Source organism: Echinops telfairi, unplaced genomic scaffold (assembly GCF_000313985.2).
Source record: "Echinops telfairi isolate 266 unplaced genomic scaffold, ASM31398v2 ScPeMD7_7425;HRSCAF=8463, whole genome shotgun sequence".
NCBI lineage: Eukaryota > Metazoa > Chordata > Mammalia > Afrosoricida > Tenrecidae > Echinops > Echinops telfairi.
This window is the reverse complement of record NW_022111325.1, coordinates 8,563,198-8,580,690: the sequence shown is the minus strand read 5'-3', so window position 1 is coordinate 8,580,690 and position 17,493 is coordinate 8,563,198. Positions and strand designations below refer to the sequence as shown.

General features: G+C 45.8%; 1 protein-coding gene across 1 annotated transcript in view; it reads left to right on the top strand.

Moving 5' to 3' along the window:
• F11R (F11 receptor) overlaps window positions 1-12,004 on the top strand; it is a 38,619-nt gene extending 26,615 nt beyond the window's left edge. The window contains exons 2-10 of the mRNA XM_045298419.1: window positions 6,688-6,756; window positions 6,922-7,029; window positions 7,252-7,398; window positions 7,680-7,882; window positions 8,764-8,866; window positions 9,020-9,127; window positions 9,359-9,371; window positions 9,865-9,913; window positions 10,030-12,004. Coding sequence (XP_045154354.1) covers window positions 6,688-6,756; window positions 6,922-7,029; window positions 7,252-7,398; window positions 7,680-7,882; window positions 8,764-8,866; window positions 9,020-9,127; window positions 9,359-9,371; window positions 9,865-9,913; window positions 10,030-10,065 — 836 coding nt within the window. The 3' untranslated portion in view covers window positions 10,066-12,004. The remainder of the gene's footprint in view (window positions 1-6,687; window positions 6,757-6,921; window positions 7,030-7,251; window positions 7,399-7,679; window positions 7,883-8,763; window positions 8,867-9,019; window positions 9,128-9,358; window positions 9,372-9,864; window positions 9,914-10,029) is intronic.
• The last annotated feature ends 5,489 nt before the right edge of the window (window positions 12,005-17,493 follow it).

Genomic DNA, 17,493 nt, shown 5'->3' with positions numbered 1-17,493 from the left:
TGTACTTTTGTTTTTATTTCCCTTTAAGAAGTTTGTGGTTTCTCTTTTAAAATTTTCCCTTGACCCATTGATTATTTATTAGTGTCATATGCTTGTGTACTTCCCAGGGAGAAAGACGGGGCTGTCTACCCCCATAGAGAGTGGTCGTCTCAGAAACCCACCGGGACAGTTCTGTGCTGTTCCAGAGGATCGTGATGAGTTGGCATTGACTCAGTGGCAGTGAGTTTGGTTTTGTATATTTCCCAGGATTTTTCTTCCCTTTCTATTATTGATTCCTCCCTTTATTGTTGATTTCATGCAGATCTGGTGGCATAGTTGTTATATGTTGTACTGCTAACCAGGAGGCCAGAAGTTCAAAACCAGGAGCCAGTCACACCATGGGAGAAAGATAGAGCTTTTTATCCTCGTAAAGACTTGCAATTCTTCTCTGTCCTGTAGGGACACTGTCAGTCAAATTGACTCATGGTAGTGAGTTTGCTATTGTTGGTTTCCACTTTTTATTCTTTGTGGCCAGAGAAAATGCTTTGTGTGATTTCAATTCTCTAAACTGTATCAAGATTTACTTTGTGGTATAAAATATGCTCTATCTTGGGTAAGATCAATGTGCACTGGAGTAGATTGGATATTTTGTTGTTTTGGAGTTGCATAGTCTAAAGATGCCTGTTAGGCCTAGTTGGTTGGTAGTGTCATTTAAGCCCTCTGTTTCCTTGTTGAGCTTTGTGGATGTTTTTCTCTCTGGTACTGAAAGTGACATACTGACATCTCTAGCCATTATTGTAGTCCCATTTCTCCCTCCAATTCTACCTGTGTTTTACGGGGAGTAACACTACTACTGAGGTACACACACCTTGGAATAATCAACCCCAGAAACTGAAACGGGCAGCCTTTACCCAAGGACAGAATTCAGAAGGGAAAGAAATGGTGGAAGAATGGAAATAAGCATAGATCAGCTGATCCCTTGATCACTAAGTAAAGGCCGTCTTTAGTTCTTCTCACAGATTTTTAACTTGAAATTTACTTTTTCTGATATCTCCAGCTCTATCTTTGGTGACTATTTGTGTGGAATTTTTTCCCACATCCTTTCAGTAAAAACCCAAACCAAACCATTGCCATCAAATTGGTTCTGACTCACAGTGACCTTATTTAGGGTGCCTGAGAGCCCAGATCCTTGGGGAGCGAACAGCCACATCTTCCTCCCTCAGAGCAGTGGATGGGTTTGAACGACCAGCTTTGTGATTTTAGCCTGATGTCTAATCTACACCGTCACAGGGTCCCTATACTCATGTACAAATGTCCTTTGTCAAACCAGTATACATTTGTGGGTGTACTCCCACTTCCTTCCCCATACCTGTTCATTCTGGGCACGTCTGTCTGTACATCTGCTCAGAGTTCACGGTTACTGCAGGAATGTGTATACAACAGTATTTGCCTCTGTGGCGTTTGACTCTCATAAACCTCGTAGTATCTTCTCCAGCTTCCATCATTGTTTTTTTTTGCCAGCATCTCATTGTAGTTTTCCTTCCTCTTCCTCTTACCCGAAGTACACTTGTCTACCCCTCCAGCCAGTAATTTACCCTCCCTTCCCCTCCCACCTGTTTTCTTTTCCTGTGAACACCTTTTGGTTTTTCACAGTAGAATCTCATTTCCTTTTCTGACTGGCGGATTTCACTCAGCATGATGTCATCTAGGTTCCGTCTAAGTTCCTCATCATGTGGACGATTCCACAGAATCCTGGCTTGTTCTTCTTTGTAAAAAAAGAAAACCTTTTATTTAAAAATTTTAGTTTCTTTTTTTTTCTTAACAAGTCTAATCTCTCAAAATGAAAAAAAAAAAACAACAATTAAAATTCTAAAGAATTAACAACCAAAGAAGGTCAGGGTAAGGGCACAGTGCCCATCTGCCCCAGTTTAACACTTCAAAACAACATGTAGGTTTATGTTTCATAAAGGTGTGCATAACCACCAACTTCAGCTGAGCTGGTGCTAACTTTCAAATACTCAAAGCTTCGTTTTCAAGCTTGTTAATAACTATAACAGGAATGATGGCTGACCTTGGTAATTTTAATAAAAACATAACAGTAATAATGGCATTAATAATGAAGCCCTCGGGGAACCAGTGGAGAGGTCTGGGGGGCTGGCCCCAGTCCCAAATACTAAGTGGATGCCTGCCCCTCCCCCCGGAATTTATTTCAAAGGACGGCATTGAATCTGCAGCTCCGGGAGAGGAAAATATCTGATTGGAGCACACGGGAGCAGTTGAAGGGGGAGGAGGAGAGAGTGGAGCACATCCTGGCCCACCAGGCCTTGAGGACCATGACCCTAATTAGAGCAGCCAGTCCACCGAGAGGACCACAGGGCCAGCTCCACTATGAGACATGACGCCCCTCACTGACCCATGGCCCCGCAAGGGACAGCACCCTAGACACAATGTGGGAATTGTGCCCGATCTGATCCCGCTACACCGAGGCAAAGCACTGGGGCAGTGTAGTGGAACAGCAAGGGAATGTAGCGGAAAGGTCCCCAGGGAATGCTGAAGGTCCCCAAGGAATGCTGAAGGTGGACTTTGGGACCAGGCATGGTGCCCCAACAGACTGGACTGGAAAACACTCCTAAAGCCAACAAATGATCCTTGAACTAACAACAACAACAAAAAATAATGAAGTCCTCAGTTTAGAGTCTGGCACATTCTTCCATCAAGTGGGAGGGGGAAATTCAGGCCAATGAGTGTGGGGGACCAGCCTCCACAATCAAATGGATCTAAGGGGTCGTTGTGTAATTGAAGGGTAAATTAAAGAGACATCAGACAAGACATGTAAGGGCTCACCTCTTCTGATGGCAGGATCAAGAGAGAGATGGAATGAATGGATTCTCTGATAGGCATTTATAATCTCTGGCATGCAAGCCACGCCCACACATATGTAACAGGAAGGGATGTACTAGGGGCATACATGCAGCAGGAAAGAACACTTGAAACAGAATGGGCAGGTTCTACAGTTAAGATGGCAGCTTAACCTTGGTGGTCTCTGAGCCGGCTTGACCTTAGGTCTCCCTGAGCCCATCCATGGGCGCAATCCATGATTTTTATCAGGAGGGAGTGGGCCCTTCTTAGTTGGGGTGGTCTGATTGCTCTTGATGGTAGCTAACCTTCAGGCAAATAGCCTTCAAGCAGTTAATCTTCAAGCTTATAACAGCAACCATGTGTTTTCAAACAGCACCTTAAAATTGGCATTATTACGGGCGAAACTGTGGGGAATAACTTTAGTTCGGAGAATGTGACTGGGATTCATCGCCAACCCACGAAGGAGGCCTTCCCACACCTGTCTGCCTCCCAGACTCGTAAATATGAGCGTAGAGAATTTGTCCGCATACACGCTCTTCCGGTTCTCAGTTTCCCCCAAACAGTTCTGTCTCAAGATCTCCAGCTCCCGTTTGTTCTACTTGTATTCTCTTTTCAGTAGCTGGATTAACGCTTTGAGACCCAAAGGAGATACATTTTTCCCTGTAGGTTACATGTCTGGTGCTCAGTCTCCATTTGCTCCTCTTGCTGCGTTTCCTGTCACTTCCTTCTCGTGCTGCCCTTTCAGCAGCTTCCTCCACGAGCAGCCTGAACGCTCCGCCCACCTTTCTCTTCACCGGCTGAATCATCCCCTTCAGAATTAGAGGTTGATGCAATCCCGCTTTGGGTAAATGTTTCCATTTTGATTCTACTTCTTCCCTTCGGTTGTCTTCTTCCTTTTGGTCCTCTTCCTCCGTTTCAGCTGCTTTTCAGGCCAACTTTCCTCTTGCCCATTTTTCTTACTTTTCTGTGGTTCCCAGGTCTCTCTCTGAAGGGCAAGGCAGTTTTATCACTTTGGGCCTGCCTCTGGTTTTGGAAGCAGATTGCTGGTCCATTCGTTGGGTGGTAGTTCAGTGCTGTGTGTATGTATCTATGTCTCCTCTTCCATTGGTGGACATGTCGTTGTTCCCGTCTTTCGGCTGTTGTGAATAGTGCTGCAGTGACCATGCGTATGTGCATATCCATGTCATGGTTCTCTAGGATGTATACCAAGTTGAGGGATTGCTGGATATTGTTTTCTGGAGCTATTTTATTGTTTTTGAGTTTTGCTATTAGTTTTGGTTGGCAGTTTGAAGACAGCAGCAGCTCCGGGGCTTATAGTTGGTCTGGCGTCTCTCTGTACAGGCAGGGCTATGGCTCTTTTTGAGGAACCGATAGCTTTCATTCACAGCAGCCTGTGGTTCTCTGTGGCTGGACTATAGCGGGGGCACCACGTGGGAGAGGGATCTTTCTGATCCTATATCACTTTTCGCTTTGTTGATACTTTTAGCTGTTTGCAGTTCCCTTGCTACTTGCCTCTGTGCCTGGTTCAGATCCCTGAGCGATTCACCATTCCCTGGATGTGTCTGTGGGCAGGCATAGAATGATGGTTTCTGGGCGCCACCATGTTCCCAGGCATGGTCGAGGCTTTGTGCAGACATTTGTGTTCCTTTCGCTTGGTGTGTATACCTAGGAGTCCAATTGCTGGATCATAGGGTGACTTGTATTCTACCACATACCAAAATCCTCTTAACTGGACCAATAAATGATCATCGGAGAAAAAGTTGAAATTGTGAAGGATTTTGTCTTGCTTGGATCTACAGTCCATGCTCATGGAAGCAGCAGTCAAGAGATCAAATGAGGTGGTGCTTTCAGTAAATCTGCTACACCAGTCTTGAAAAGCAAGGATGTGGATTTGAGCACTAAAGCCGTGTCTGACCGAAGCCATGATATTTCCTGTTGCCTCATCTGCAGATGGAAGTAAGGAAGACGGAAGAAGAATTGATACATTTGAATTATGATGCTAGAGAAGAACATTGACGTACCACGGACTGCCTAAAAGATAAACCAATCTGTCTTGGAAGAAGTACAGCCAGAGTGCTCCTTCGAGGCAAGGATGACCAGACTTGTCTCACATACTTTGGCCATGCCAGGAGAGACAAATCCTTAGAGAAGGACATCGAGTTTGGTGAAGTAGAGGGGCAGTGGAAAAGAGGATGTCCCTCAAGGAGGTAGATTGACCCAGTGGGTGCACCATCGAGCTCAAGTCTAGGAACAACAGTGAGGGTGGCACGGTACTGGGCAGTGAGTGTGTCGTTCTGCTGGGCATAGGGTTGCTGTAGGTCGAACCCGTCTTGATGGCATTTAACAGCAGCATCTTTTATGTTAGTCATCCTGGTGGGTGTGAAGTGGTTTCTAAGTGTGGTTTTAGTGTGCATTTCTCTGATGTCTAATGACGGTGGGCATCTTTTCATGTGCTATTGACCTGTCTGCCCTATTGAGTACTTATGAGTCAGAATTGACTCAAGGGCAGTGAGTTTGAGTTTTTTTATTGACCATTTGTATATCTTTGGCGAAAATGACGTAATGGATATAGGAGGTCAGATGCCTGCATGTTAACCTTAGCTCTGCTTTTTCCTTCTTAGCTATGAAACTTTGGACCGTAACCTTACATATACTTTCTCACCTTCAAAAAGCAAAGTTAATGCTTACGCGGGCTCTTTCCTATTGTTGCTGTGTCAAATTGAAGTGATTTGTGGCAAAAGAAAGAAAAGGAGTAAAGGCGTTTAGAGCACCTGTAGCCTAAGCCCGCATGTTTCCGATGACAACGGCCGTCTCCTGGGTCAAGCACGTGTTTAGTTATGTGAGGAATTTTAAAAAGGAAAACACACTCGTTGCATTTTACAGCTTGTTTGCATTATGCGGATCTTTCTGCATTTATTGAGGTAAACTGAAGTTCTGACTAAAAAGCTAAATAAAGGTCTAGTTCATGAATCCCGTCTCTGAGAACATGAATAAGAGTAATTGTATGAGTGCAGCTTTGTAACACAGCAGTTAACAAATTCAGTGACAGAGTTCTTCATTTAAATGTGTAGTCCTCTACAGTGTGTGTGTGTGTGTGTGTGTGTGGTGTGTGTGTGTGTGTGTGAGAGAGAGAGAGAGAGAGAGAGAGAGAGAGATCATTTAATTAGCCTTTTCTCTCCATACTTTCTCCCTTCAACCCTACCACCTTTTCTGCACCGTTCTCCACTTGGCAGTGGGAGAGTCTGATGAGATGACCTGAACCCAGTGCTCATCCTAACTCCACCTCAGGATCAGTAACTATGTGATTGTAGGCACACTCATAACTTCTAGTTGTTGAATTCCTTGTGCAATGCTAGTGGCCTGCCGTGCTTATTTCAAGGGTCCCCAGATGTTAGGCAGATGTTGAGTATCTTTGTTGTCCTTCCTTTCCTTCCCTCTTCTGCCTCTAGCTGTGGCCCCTTCCTTCCAGGGTTATCCAATGAAAAGCTGTAGTCTTTGGTTGAGAAACTTTCTTTCAACCCTGAGTTGCCATTGTGGAAGTTGTCCGGGATTAGTAGGAATCTCCTTATGTTCCAGGGGACCAGAGAGGGAACATGTAGAAATGAAAGAAACTGCATTTGTGAAAGAAACTGTTTAATTCCACTGAGCATGAAGTCCTGACCTGCCACTAAGGCAGAAAACATTTTAAGAAGATATTTGGGGTAATGGTGAGAGAGTGTGAGCCCAGGAGAGGCTTGAATCTCAGCTCAGGGAGCATCTGGGCTTCAGATCCCCCGACATGTGGCTCTGCTCTTCCTTCTGCATGCACTTCTCTGTTCCCTCCTGATGGCCCACTCTTTTCCTTCACAGGCCCCCTGGTGTCAAGCAAGGGTACAGTATACACTAATGAGCCTGTCGTCAAAGTCGCTGAGAATCAATGTAAGTTGAGCAGGGCTGTTGAAGTGGGTGGTGGGCATGAGGGTGGGCAGTTGCCAGCCTCCTTGGGGCCTGGAGACTCGCCAGCCAGCCTGTGGTTTTGGGCTGCCCTTCACCTTGTCCATTTGCCTTTGTGCCCATCTTTGCTCCCTTTGATCCTGTCTGCAGTTGCCAGATTGACTTGCATCTACTCGGGCTTCTCCAATCCCCGCGTGGAGTGGAAGTTTGTGCAAGGTGACACCACCAGCCTCGTTTGCTATAACAACAAGATCACAGGTGAGTCGCACCACCCACTTCCTGACTGTCTAGGTTTTGATGAGATCAAGTTGGGGGCTGGGATCTTAAGGGGTGGTGGTGGCGCAACCTGGGCTCAAGTGTCCATGGCCTTCCGAGGAGAAGATGAAGTACCCTCTATGCCCTGGGAGCCACCTCCACGGGCCCCTTTTCTTAAGCTTTCCAACTTACTCTGCCCCTTTCCTGCTTCCTCTGCCTTGGTAGCGTCCTATGAGGGCCGAGTTACGTTCTCACCAAATGACATCACCATCCATTCTGTGACTCGGAAAGACAATGGGATGTATACGTGTATGGTCTCTGAGGACGGCGGCAACAACTACGGGGAGGTCAACGTGCAGCTGATTGTGCTTGGTATGTGCCATGTATCTTCTGTGTGGGTCTGGAACCCGTAGTTTCCATCTGTCCCCAGCAGGCTCTGGTAGGCTCATTGATGGTGAGAAGAATGCGGGGGTGGGGAGGGGCTGGGGTGGGGTGGGAGGGGAGTGTCAGGGTGGTGGTGTTTAGAGCCACAGTGCTGCTGATGAGCCCTGGTTTAGGTGGAAACACAGGGTAGGTCAGGAAGGAGGTTGCTGGTGATGGGGAGGGGGTCATCTAGGCCTTCCTCCCTTATATTCAGCATCCTCTCTCCTCAGTGCCTCCATCCAAGCCTACAGTCAGCATTCCCACTTCTGTCACCATTGGGAACCGGGTAGTGCTGACCTGCTCAGAGAAAGATGGCTCCCCTCCCTCTGAATACACCTGGTTCAGGAATGGCGTAATGATGCCTACAGAACCCAAGAGCAACCGTGCCTTCAGCAACTCATCTTATACCCTGTTTCAAAAGACGGGAGAACTGGTATGGATGAGATGGGTTTGAAAGGTGGGGTGGTGGGGGTGGGGTTAGAGCAGGGGTTGCCCGATTCATCACAAAATTACAGCTATGAAGTAGCAACGAAAATAATGTTGTGGTTGGGGGGTCACCACCACATGAAGAACTGTATGAAAGGGTTGCAGCATAGGAAGGTTGAGAACCACTGGGTTAGAGGGTTCATGAAAGTGAGAGGAAGAACAAGCACCAAGATGAACTTGGAGTTGGGGGTGGGGCCGGGTGTCAGGAGGCACAAAAGATAAGCTTGTGGCTTCTTCCAGCAAGGGGTCCATTTGTTTACTTTTAAAGAAAACAACAGTTTTATTGGCACTTCATCCACATATCATACAATTCAATAGTCCATCCATATCAAGAAGAGTTGTATAATTTTTACCACAATCCATTGTAGAATATTTTCTTTTCCCCTGTACTCATTGTTATTCGTATAATTTTTTACATTTCAATTTTGGCAAACAAATAAGCAACACACACAACAAAACATTCAGTCAACTCCGACATGTATCATTCAGTGCCATTGATTATACTCTTTGTGCTGTACAACCATTATTGCTATCCCTCTCCAGATTGTTCTACCTCCATTAAAATGAACTCAATGCCCCTAAGCAGAACAAAAACTCTTTCTCCTTCACCCGTGGTAACCATAGGTCAAGTTTGGTTTCTTTGATTTTTTTCCCAGTGCTTTTCTTGGTATACTCTTCACATATCATACACTGCCATAGTTAAATCGCTTTTAAGAAGAGTGGTCTCTACATTATCACAATCAGTTCTAACGTTCCCTTCCCCCTCTAGCACTCATTGATTGCTCCCCGATTCCCCACCCCCACCCTCCATTTGTGTTTGCCCCCCAGATCTTCGAACCCGTGTCAACCTTCGATAGTGCAGCATATTCTTGTCAGGCACAGAATGAAGTTGGGTTATCAGCGAAGTCTGAAGTGGTACGCATGGAAGCTGGTAAGTGAGGGCGTGGTGGGGTTTGGGCACAGGCATGGGGTAGGGGACCGTGGGAGATGCGTTTGGCCTTTTATCCTGGTCTTGATAGTGAGATCAGTACTACGAAGGAGCTCTCAGATATTCAGGTGCCTGACCTGTGTTTGTGTCTCACAGCGGAGCTGAATGTGGGGGCCATTGTGGCGGGTGTCCTTGTGACCCTGATCCTCCTTGGGGTCCTGATTTTTGGCATCTGGTTTGCCTACAGCCACGGCTACTTTGAGAGTAAGTATTTGCCCGCAAAGGCTCCATTGTTCCCATTCCAGAACATGGCTCATGGATCTGGTCTGAATTTCGGTACAGATATTGCACCCCCGCGTTGCAGAGTTTTCTCTGGGAAGACTACGCACCCCTCTCAATAGATCTTAAGTTCTACATGCGTTACTAGCTCCCCATCTTCCTGCATCTTGTTGTTTCCATCCTACTGATGTCATCTTCCCATTTCTTCTTTTTCAGGAGCAAAGAAAAGGTGAGTGAGGCGCCGTCCTGGGGCTCGCTGAAGTAGACAGCATGGACCTGTATGGTTTGAAGCTAAAAGGGCCCCAAGTCAGAAACCAAACTTATTGCTGTCGAGTTGATAGCGACTCACAGTGACCCTATAGGACAGCGAAGACCTACCTCTGTGGGTTTCTGAGACCCTGTACGGGAGTAGAAGCCTTGTCTTGCTCCCGAGGAGTACCTGGTGGGCTCGAACTGCAGACCTCGCCGTCAGCAGCCCCACACATAACCACTATGCTGCCAGGGGCTAACAATGGGCCAAAGGGAAGTATTTGGAGGTGGAAGGCAACTAGCCTGTGGGAAGGACATCTGGGTCTCCCTGCTGTGCTCTGTAGCCCTGTTTTCCTCTGTCCCCACATCCCTGCTCCTTAATAAAGCTCTTGGTGCTGGCTTGCAAATTTGGCAATTTGAGGTTCATGGAAGGGCTTAGGGGCTGATCGTATCTGTCTTTCTCTTGTCTGCAGTTCCCCGAGTAAGAAGGTGATTTACAGCCAGTCCACTGCACGAAGTGAAGTTAGTATGCATGCCTGGGGGTGGGGAGGGAGGGAGGGCCTGCTCTCTTAACTGTGTTTATACTGGGGAGTGCCAGCCAGATCTCCGGAGACTTACCGAAAGCTTTATCTCCACAGGGGGAGTTCAAACAGACGTCTTCATTCCTGGTGTGACCCTGGCCGGCTCATCGCTCATCCTCTGTGCTTGCCCTCCTCAGGTGCTACCAGGCCTTGGCCCTGGTCTTAGTGGCACAGGATGCCTTTTTGTGTCCTCTAGCCCCCTTCCGGAGCCCCACCGCTAGCTTCCTTTGTAGCTTTTTAAATACTGTCAGGTCTGGGCCTCTTCCTCCTACACTCCCGCCCCACCCTCCTTACCTGCCCCTGCTGAGGGGCCTGGGACTTGTGTCAAGATTCAGCCCCAACCTCATGTGGAGTCAGGCCAGCGTCCCGAAAGCTGGGTGCTTGCTGACTTCCCTTCTCAGTAGGTAGTAAGAGTGGCCAGGAAGGCAGAAATATGTGCGGTCACTGTCTACTTAGAGTGTTGTAGGCTCAGAATAAGGACCGCGAGCCTTGTTTCTGAGCTCTCTTCTCCAGCACTGAGCGGTTCTGAGTGGAGGTCGAGGACTTCCGCTGCTGACGGGGTGGTCTGCTGATGGCGGCATCAGGTCTTCCCCGCCTCTGGAGCCCACTCTCTTCTGTCTTCTCATGGGAAGTGCCACGGGACCCTCCTGCACCGTCCTCCTCCTGAACACAGACAGACCGACAACAGATCGTGTCTGTGGGGAAAACTGGAACTGTTATTGGAATGCAAAGTGAGCTTTCAGGGAAGGTGAAGTGGAAGCGTTTTAAAACCATTGGTCTACAGAAAACAAAGCTGAAGCTTGTAGCACAGACCTTCCCTGGCCCGAAACCATTGGACCAGACCTGGGATAGACATGTCTGTTGGTGTGTGTGTGTGTGTGTGTGTGGTCTTAGCTGTGTGCTGAGATGTGGTTGTGTGTGTTTGTATGTCCCTGGATGGTGCTGGAAATAAAAATGATTTGTCAAAGATTCTTGTTGGGAGGAACAGCGGAAGTGAGTTCTTTGAGTTGTACTGCTTTCCTTCTTTGTATAAACCGGACAATGCCTACTGGGCTGGTCCCAACTCTCTGCCTTGCCTCCTGGTGCTGCCCTTCCCCGGTTTGTATTTCAGGGCAGAGTTTCAGCATCCTCTGTTGGCCAGGCCTTCCCTCGTTGGAGGTGGGAACCCAGAGTGAAACTGATGCTGTGTTCTGGGACTCTGCTTGCCCTGTCCCTCTGAGTAAGAAGAGGGCGCCTTCTCTCTACCTCTTGCCCAAATGTATTGGTGGATGTCTCTAATGCAACAGGAAAAAGTGCTCCCAAGCCTGAGGCAGGGAGGAACTTCTGTAAGGGGGTCGGTGTTTGAGGTGGGTGGGCTCTGTAAAAGAGGGCCCCACTAAGCAGGCTGTTGACAGTCATTACTTTTCCTTCTTCCCATTTGGACCCTTCTTTGCCCCTAACCTTCTGTACTCCCACCCACTACAATCTCTCAACACATTTCCAAATCTACGTATGAGATGGCAAGAGGGCAGGGAAGGGGTCCTGGTGGGTTGGTCTTGGCTCTGTGGAGGATATTCATGTGCCACATAGCATAATCTACTCCCGACCTGGACGTTCCTACAGGCCCTGGGGATTCTCTTATCCTTCTAGCAAGGATCTAAAAAGAACAACAACCAAAGCAAACCATCAGTAAAGGTCACGCACCACTACATTTTCCAGAGGGAAGTAAAATCCAATTAAACAATGCAAGTGGAGATTGTGAAATGGTTCGTTTTTTGAAGTATGTTTCGGTTTTGTTTCTTGGTTGGAGGATGTGTGGGGGGTGTGGAGAAAGGGCCCCTGGGGAGCAGAGGTGACCCATCGCCCTCTGAGTGAGGTGAGTGGCTCCTTATTCTAGGTAGCTTGTGATGAATCTGCTATCACCAGCCTTGGAATTTACCACATACCACACCCCTTTCCCCAGCTTCACAGCCCCTTTGAGTTGGAAACAACCTGTCTGCTTTCATTTTAGACTGTAAAACTAATTTTTTGTAATAAATGTTTATTTTCCACATTGAGTTTGTTTAAATTCTGAAGTTCCGTATTAGAAGAAAAATTAATGTGGACTCAATGACTTAGACATTGAGAAACTGCCTGATTATCTTATTAAGAGATTAAGGGTGTCCTTCCATAAAACTCCACAAGTACATGCCTTTTTTAAAAAAAATCATTTTATTGGGGGCTCTTACAGCTCTTAAAACAATCCCTACATCAATTGCATCAAGCACATTTGTACATATGTTGCCATCATTTTCAAAACATTTCTGTTTGAGTCCTTGGTCTCAGCTAGTACATTTCTATTTAATATGCTAATTGCCTTTTCCTTGAATGGGAATACATGGACATGTGAAAGGGAGATTGTGGGGGGTAGGGGGTGGGTCGGGAGGGTTACATGGAGATGGATGTTTTCCATGACATGAACCCTCTACGTCCCGTGATAAATGGAACTAAGGGTGTGTTTGTTCCTATTCCTGGATCCAAAGATCAAGGCCAAAGAGTGGAGAAAGTAGAAGAAAATGGAAATTGGGTTCATTTCTCGAGGGAGTAGTACGTTCTATGGGGCATTCTAAAGTGGGCAAATGAAGAAGTAGAACTTTGAAACTCCCACCTCCTTTAAAAATAACTTGTTGAATGATGATCACCATCCACTGACATTTCCTAGGAGCCCTGGTGGTGCATTGGGCTAAGCGTTGCTGCTAACCACAAGGGCATCCACTGCTCTTTGGGAGAAGGCTGAGGCTGTCCGCTCTTGGAACGATACTCTTGGGACACCCCAAAGTGCAGTTCCACTCCTACAGGGTCTCTGAGTCAAAATTGGGCTTGGTTTTTATTATTCCTATCTCAGCCGGGAAAATGAAGCATGGAAATGCTAAGTAATTCACCCACGTACATACAACCAGCACTAGGAAAGTAGTAGGTTTTTAATACGGCTGGGAAGGGAGGGTTGGAGAGCCTGTGTCTTGCTTTTAGTACCCTAAATGGAAAAGAATGCAGGAGGAAGAGCTGGAGAAGTGACCTTTGTGAAGGTACTGGAACTAGTAATGTCAACCTGAGGTTTCCTCTGAAATGCTCATTTTTCTTTAGTTGGCTGTCAACCCAAATCTTGCGGAAGTGTGAGGCTCCTGACTGCCACCTTCTGGAAGAATGGACAACCCTCCGTGTATTTTTGTCAGTGGCCCAGAGGAAAACAACAGCATCGTCACGCAACCTATGTGGGGGGTGAGGGGTAAGAAGGAGCAATAACCAGCTTGTAGCAGATAAAGAAGACCCTGATAGCAGGAACAATAACCCCACCCATCTTAGAAGGTGAAATTCATTAGTCTTAGGGGTAAGGTTCTTCCTTTACATCTAAAAAATCAACTCGTGTATGAAGTAGAACGGAAGTAGAATACAGTATACAGAAACAAGATGGCACTGCTGTGCTCTTTGCTGATGCTACCATACCTCCTGCATCAAGCTGCTTTAGCCACTGATAAAAGGTTATAGACAAATGAATATATTAAGAGGAAATGAAGTGCATGGAGGCCTAAGAAGGTTATGGATGACTTGTTAGGTGCCATCAAGTCAGTTCCTACTCAGCAACCCTGGGTGCAGTAGAACTGAACACTACCATCCTCACAACTATCTGAGTTCATTGTTGTGCTGTCACTGTGTCCATCCATCTCATCAAAGGCCTTCCTCTTTTAAACTACCCTTCCACTTTACCAAGCATTATGCCTTTTTCCCCAGGGACTGGTCTCTTAACAAAACATGTCCAAAGGGCATGCGACGAAGTCTTGCAGTCTTTGCTTCTGAGGTCCACTCTATCTTCCAAGACAGATTTGTTTGTTCTTCCGGAAGTTCTTATTACTTTCAATAATCTTCGCCAGCACCGTAATTCAAGCTAGTTTTTTGGTCTTCCTTAGTCAACGTCTAGCTTCTCACATGCATGTGAGGACGTTGACTGGAAATAACTTGGTTTGGATTGGGTGCACCTTAATCCGTAAAATAACATTCTTGCTTGTCAACACTTTAAAGAGATCTTGTGCAGCAGATTATCTGATGCAATGTGTTGTTTGTTGCTGCCATGAACATTGATTGTGGATCCAAGTAAGATGAGATCCAGGACAATCCATGTCAATCTTTTCTGTTTCTCATGATATTCTCAAAAAACAAACTCACTGCCAGTGAGTTGATGCCGACTCTATAGCACAGGGTAGAACTGCCCCCATGAGTTTCCAAAACTAACCATGGGAGTAGAAAGCTCCATGTGTCTCCCATTGAGCATCTGGTAGTTTCAAACTGCTGACCTTGCTGATCACAGCCCAATGCATAACCACTACACCACCAGGGATCTTAGGCAAGGGGAAAAATGTCTTTAGGTACTTGTAGAGTACTTAAGGCATCTAAAAGCTTTCTCCTGTTAACCACAAAGTCAGAGGTTCAAATCTACCAGCCTCTCCAAGGAAGAAAGATGAGGCTAGCGCTTCCATAAGGAAAGAAAGCCTCAGGAATCTTATCTTGGGTCTCTGTGGAGTCAAAGTCAACTCAACGGCAGTGGGTAATGGGTAAGGTCTCAAGGGAAAAATATAGACCAATGGTGCATACTCAAAAGAGACTGGTTCATAATGTGATGCTTCTCAAACTTGTGAAAGCATGTTGTTCAGTGATCAGTCCCTAGGTGGTGCAAATGATGTGCCCTTGTCTGCAAAAGCATGGGAGTTTGAACCCATCCAGCAGTGAGGGCCACAGAAGGAAGACCTACGGTCTGCCTCTGTAAAATTCACAGTGAAGACAGTCCTGGGCAGTAGTTCTGTGTAACCCACGGGAGTGATAGGACTTCAGTGTACCAGATGACAGGTGATGGGTTGGGTGGTGAATTGATTTGCTTTGGGTTGTATATTGGATGATTATCAGTTTGGGAGTCAAGCCTCATTCAGGACCATAGGAACATTTTCTCTGTCAGCCTCAGTTTTGCATCTAAAAAAATAGCAATACCTTCCCTATAACTTTTTCCTTTTTAAAAAGAAGGTAGCTCTTATGCCACAAAACCACTGAAGTCAATTTTAGTTTTACTTTTCCTCCTTTTAGAACCACTCAGACTAGTGTTTAGCATAAGAAAATGCATTTTTGAAGCTGTGACTCCTCTGTTCTCCCTCAAAAAAAAAAGTTAATTTACTTCCTTTTATTTGTAGAGCATGACACAAAGAAAAACATTTTACATACTTGCCACACCTGTTGTGTCAGTAGTGCCCCTCCCCCAATGTTGCTTTGTTATTTTGAACCTCCCACTCTGATTGTCCCTCCCCTCCCCTCCTCTCCCCAACCCGCTACACCATAATCTTTGAAGTCTGTTTCTTTTGGTATGAAAACCATTATTCTTAGTCCCCACACCCACTTTTCTATTATTTTAATAAATCATTTTATTGGGGGCTCGTACAACATCACAATATCCATCCATAGTATCATGCACATTTGTACATTAGTTGCCATCATCATTTTCAAAACATTTTCTTTCTACTTGAGCTCTTGGTATCAGCTCTTCATTTTCCCCTTCCCTCCCCCATCCTCTTTGCCTCATGAACCCTTGATAAGTTTATAGATTATTATTTTTTCGTGTCTTACACTGACTTATGTCTCCCTTTACCCACTTTTCTTTTGTCCATCCCCCTGGGAGGGGACTATAGGTAGATCATTGTAATCAGTTCCCCCTTTCTCCCCCCACTTCCCCTTCCCCTCCTAGTATGGCTACTCTCTGGGCTTTATCTGTCCTGGATTCCCTGTGTTTCCAGCTCTTATCTGCACCATGTGCATGCTCTTGTTTAGCCAGATTTGTAATGTAGAATTGGGGTCATGATAGTGGGGCGGGGTGGGTTGGGGGGAGGGGGGAGCATTATAGAACTAGAGGAAAGTTGTATATTTCATCGGTGCTATACTGCACCCTGACTGGCTCATCTTTTCCTTGTGACCGTTCTGTGAGGGGATGTCCAATTGTCTACAGATGGGCTTCGGGTCTCTACTCTGCCCTCCCCCTCATTCACACCAATATAATTTTTTGTTCTGGGTCTCAGATGCCTGATACCTGATCCCATTGACATCTCATGATCACACAGGCTGGTGTGCTTCTTCCATGTGGGCTTTGTTGCTTCTGAGCTAGATGGCTGCTTGTTTATCTTCAAGCCTTTACGACCTCAGATGCTATATCTTTTGATAGCTGGGCACCATCAGCTTTCTTCACCACATTTGCTTATGCACCCATTTTGTCTTCAGTGATCTTGTCAGGAAGGTGAGCATCACAGAATGCCGGATTATTAGAATGAAGTGTTCTTGCGTTGAGGGAGTATTGTATTAGAGGTCCAATGTCTGTCTGCTACCTTAACATTTAACCTGTAAGTATATGTACATAGATCTATTTCCCCATCGTATATAAATATATTTACATATGTACATGTCTTTATTTAGACCTCTATAAGTGCCCTTTGCCTCCTAGTTCTTTCCTCCGTTTCCTTTTACTTTCCTCTTGTCCCACTATCACGTTCAGCCTTCATTTGGGTTTCAGGAATTCCTCTCCGTTACATTGCCATTGACTGAATATTGCAAGCCTTTTGTCTCCCAAATGTGTCCATGTCATGAGGTGTTTGAGTTTCACTATTGTCTTGTAGAGATGCATACCATTGCGTTGTGTGTATGCACCAGAGTTGATTTATTCATTCCTCCACAGGTGGGGGTCTGGTTGTTTCCATCCTTTTGTGATTATAGAAAGTTCTGTGGTAAACATGGGCATGGATATATCTGCTCATGTCCTTTATTTCGAGGCGGGATAGCTCTAGTAAAGAGACTGCAGGGTCATATGGAATTCCGGTTGGCATGGTTTAAGGAAGTGCAATACTTGCTGTTTTCCATAGTGGCGGTACAATCCTGCAATCCCATCAGCAGCAGATGAGTATTCCAATCTCTCCACATCCTCTCAAGCATTTATTTTTAAAATGTTGCCATCAGTGTGAGGTGGTATATCATCATTTAAAATTTATATTTCTTTTATAGCTAATGATCACAAGCATGTCTTCATATGATTATTAGCCACCTGTATGTCATCTTTAGCAAATTGTCTATTCATGTCTTGTGCCGATTTTTTTTATTGGCTTATTTGTGTTTTTGCTTTTAAGGTGTGGGAATTTTCTCTAGATTTTTGAGATTTGTCCTTTATCTAATATATCATTACCAACTATTCCCCCCTCCCCCCAATCTGTAGGTTCTTTTTTGATTAAATCTTTTGATGTATCTACATGTTGCATTTTTAGAAGGTCCCAGTCCTCTAGTTTGTTGTTCAAAGGGAGCTAGATGAGGCTTTCTACTCTCACAGCGAGTAGAAACCCACAGGGGTAGCTCCACCCTGACCTCCAGGGTCCCTGTGAATCAGAATGGCCTCAACGGCGGTGAGTTGTGAGTGAGTGAGTAGTGTGAGTGTTTTTCACTATGTTTGGGAATATGTATGCCTTCCATGTTCTTAATCTTTCATTGATG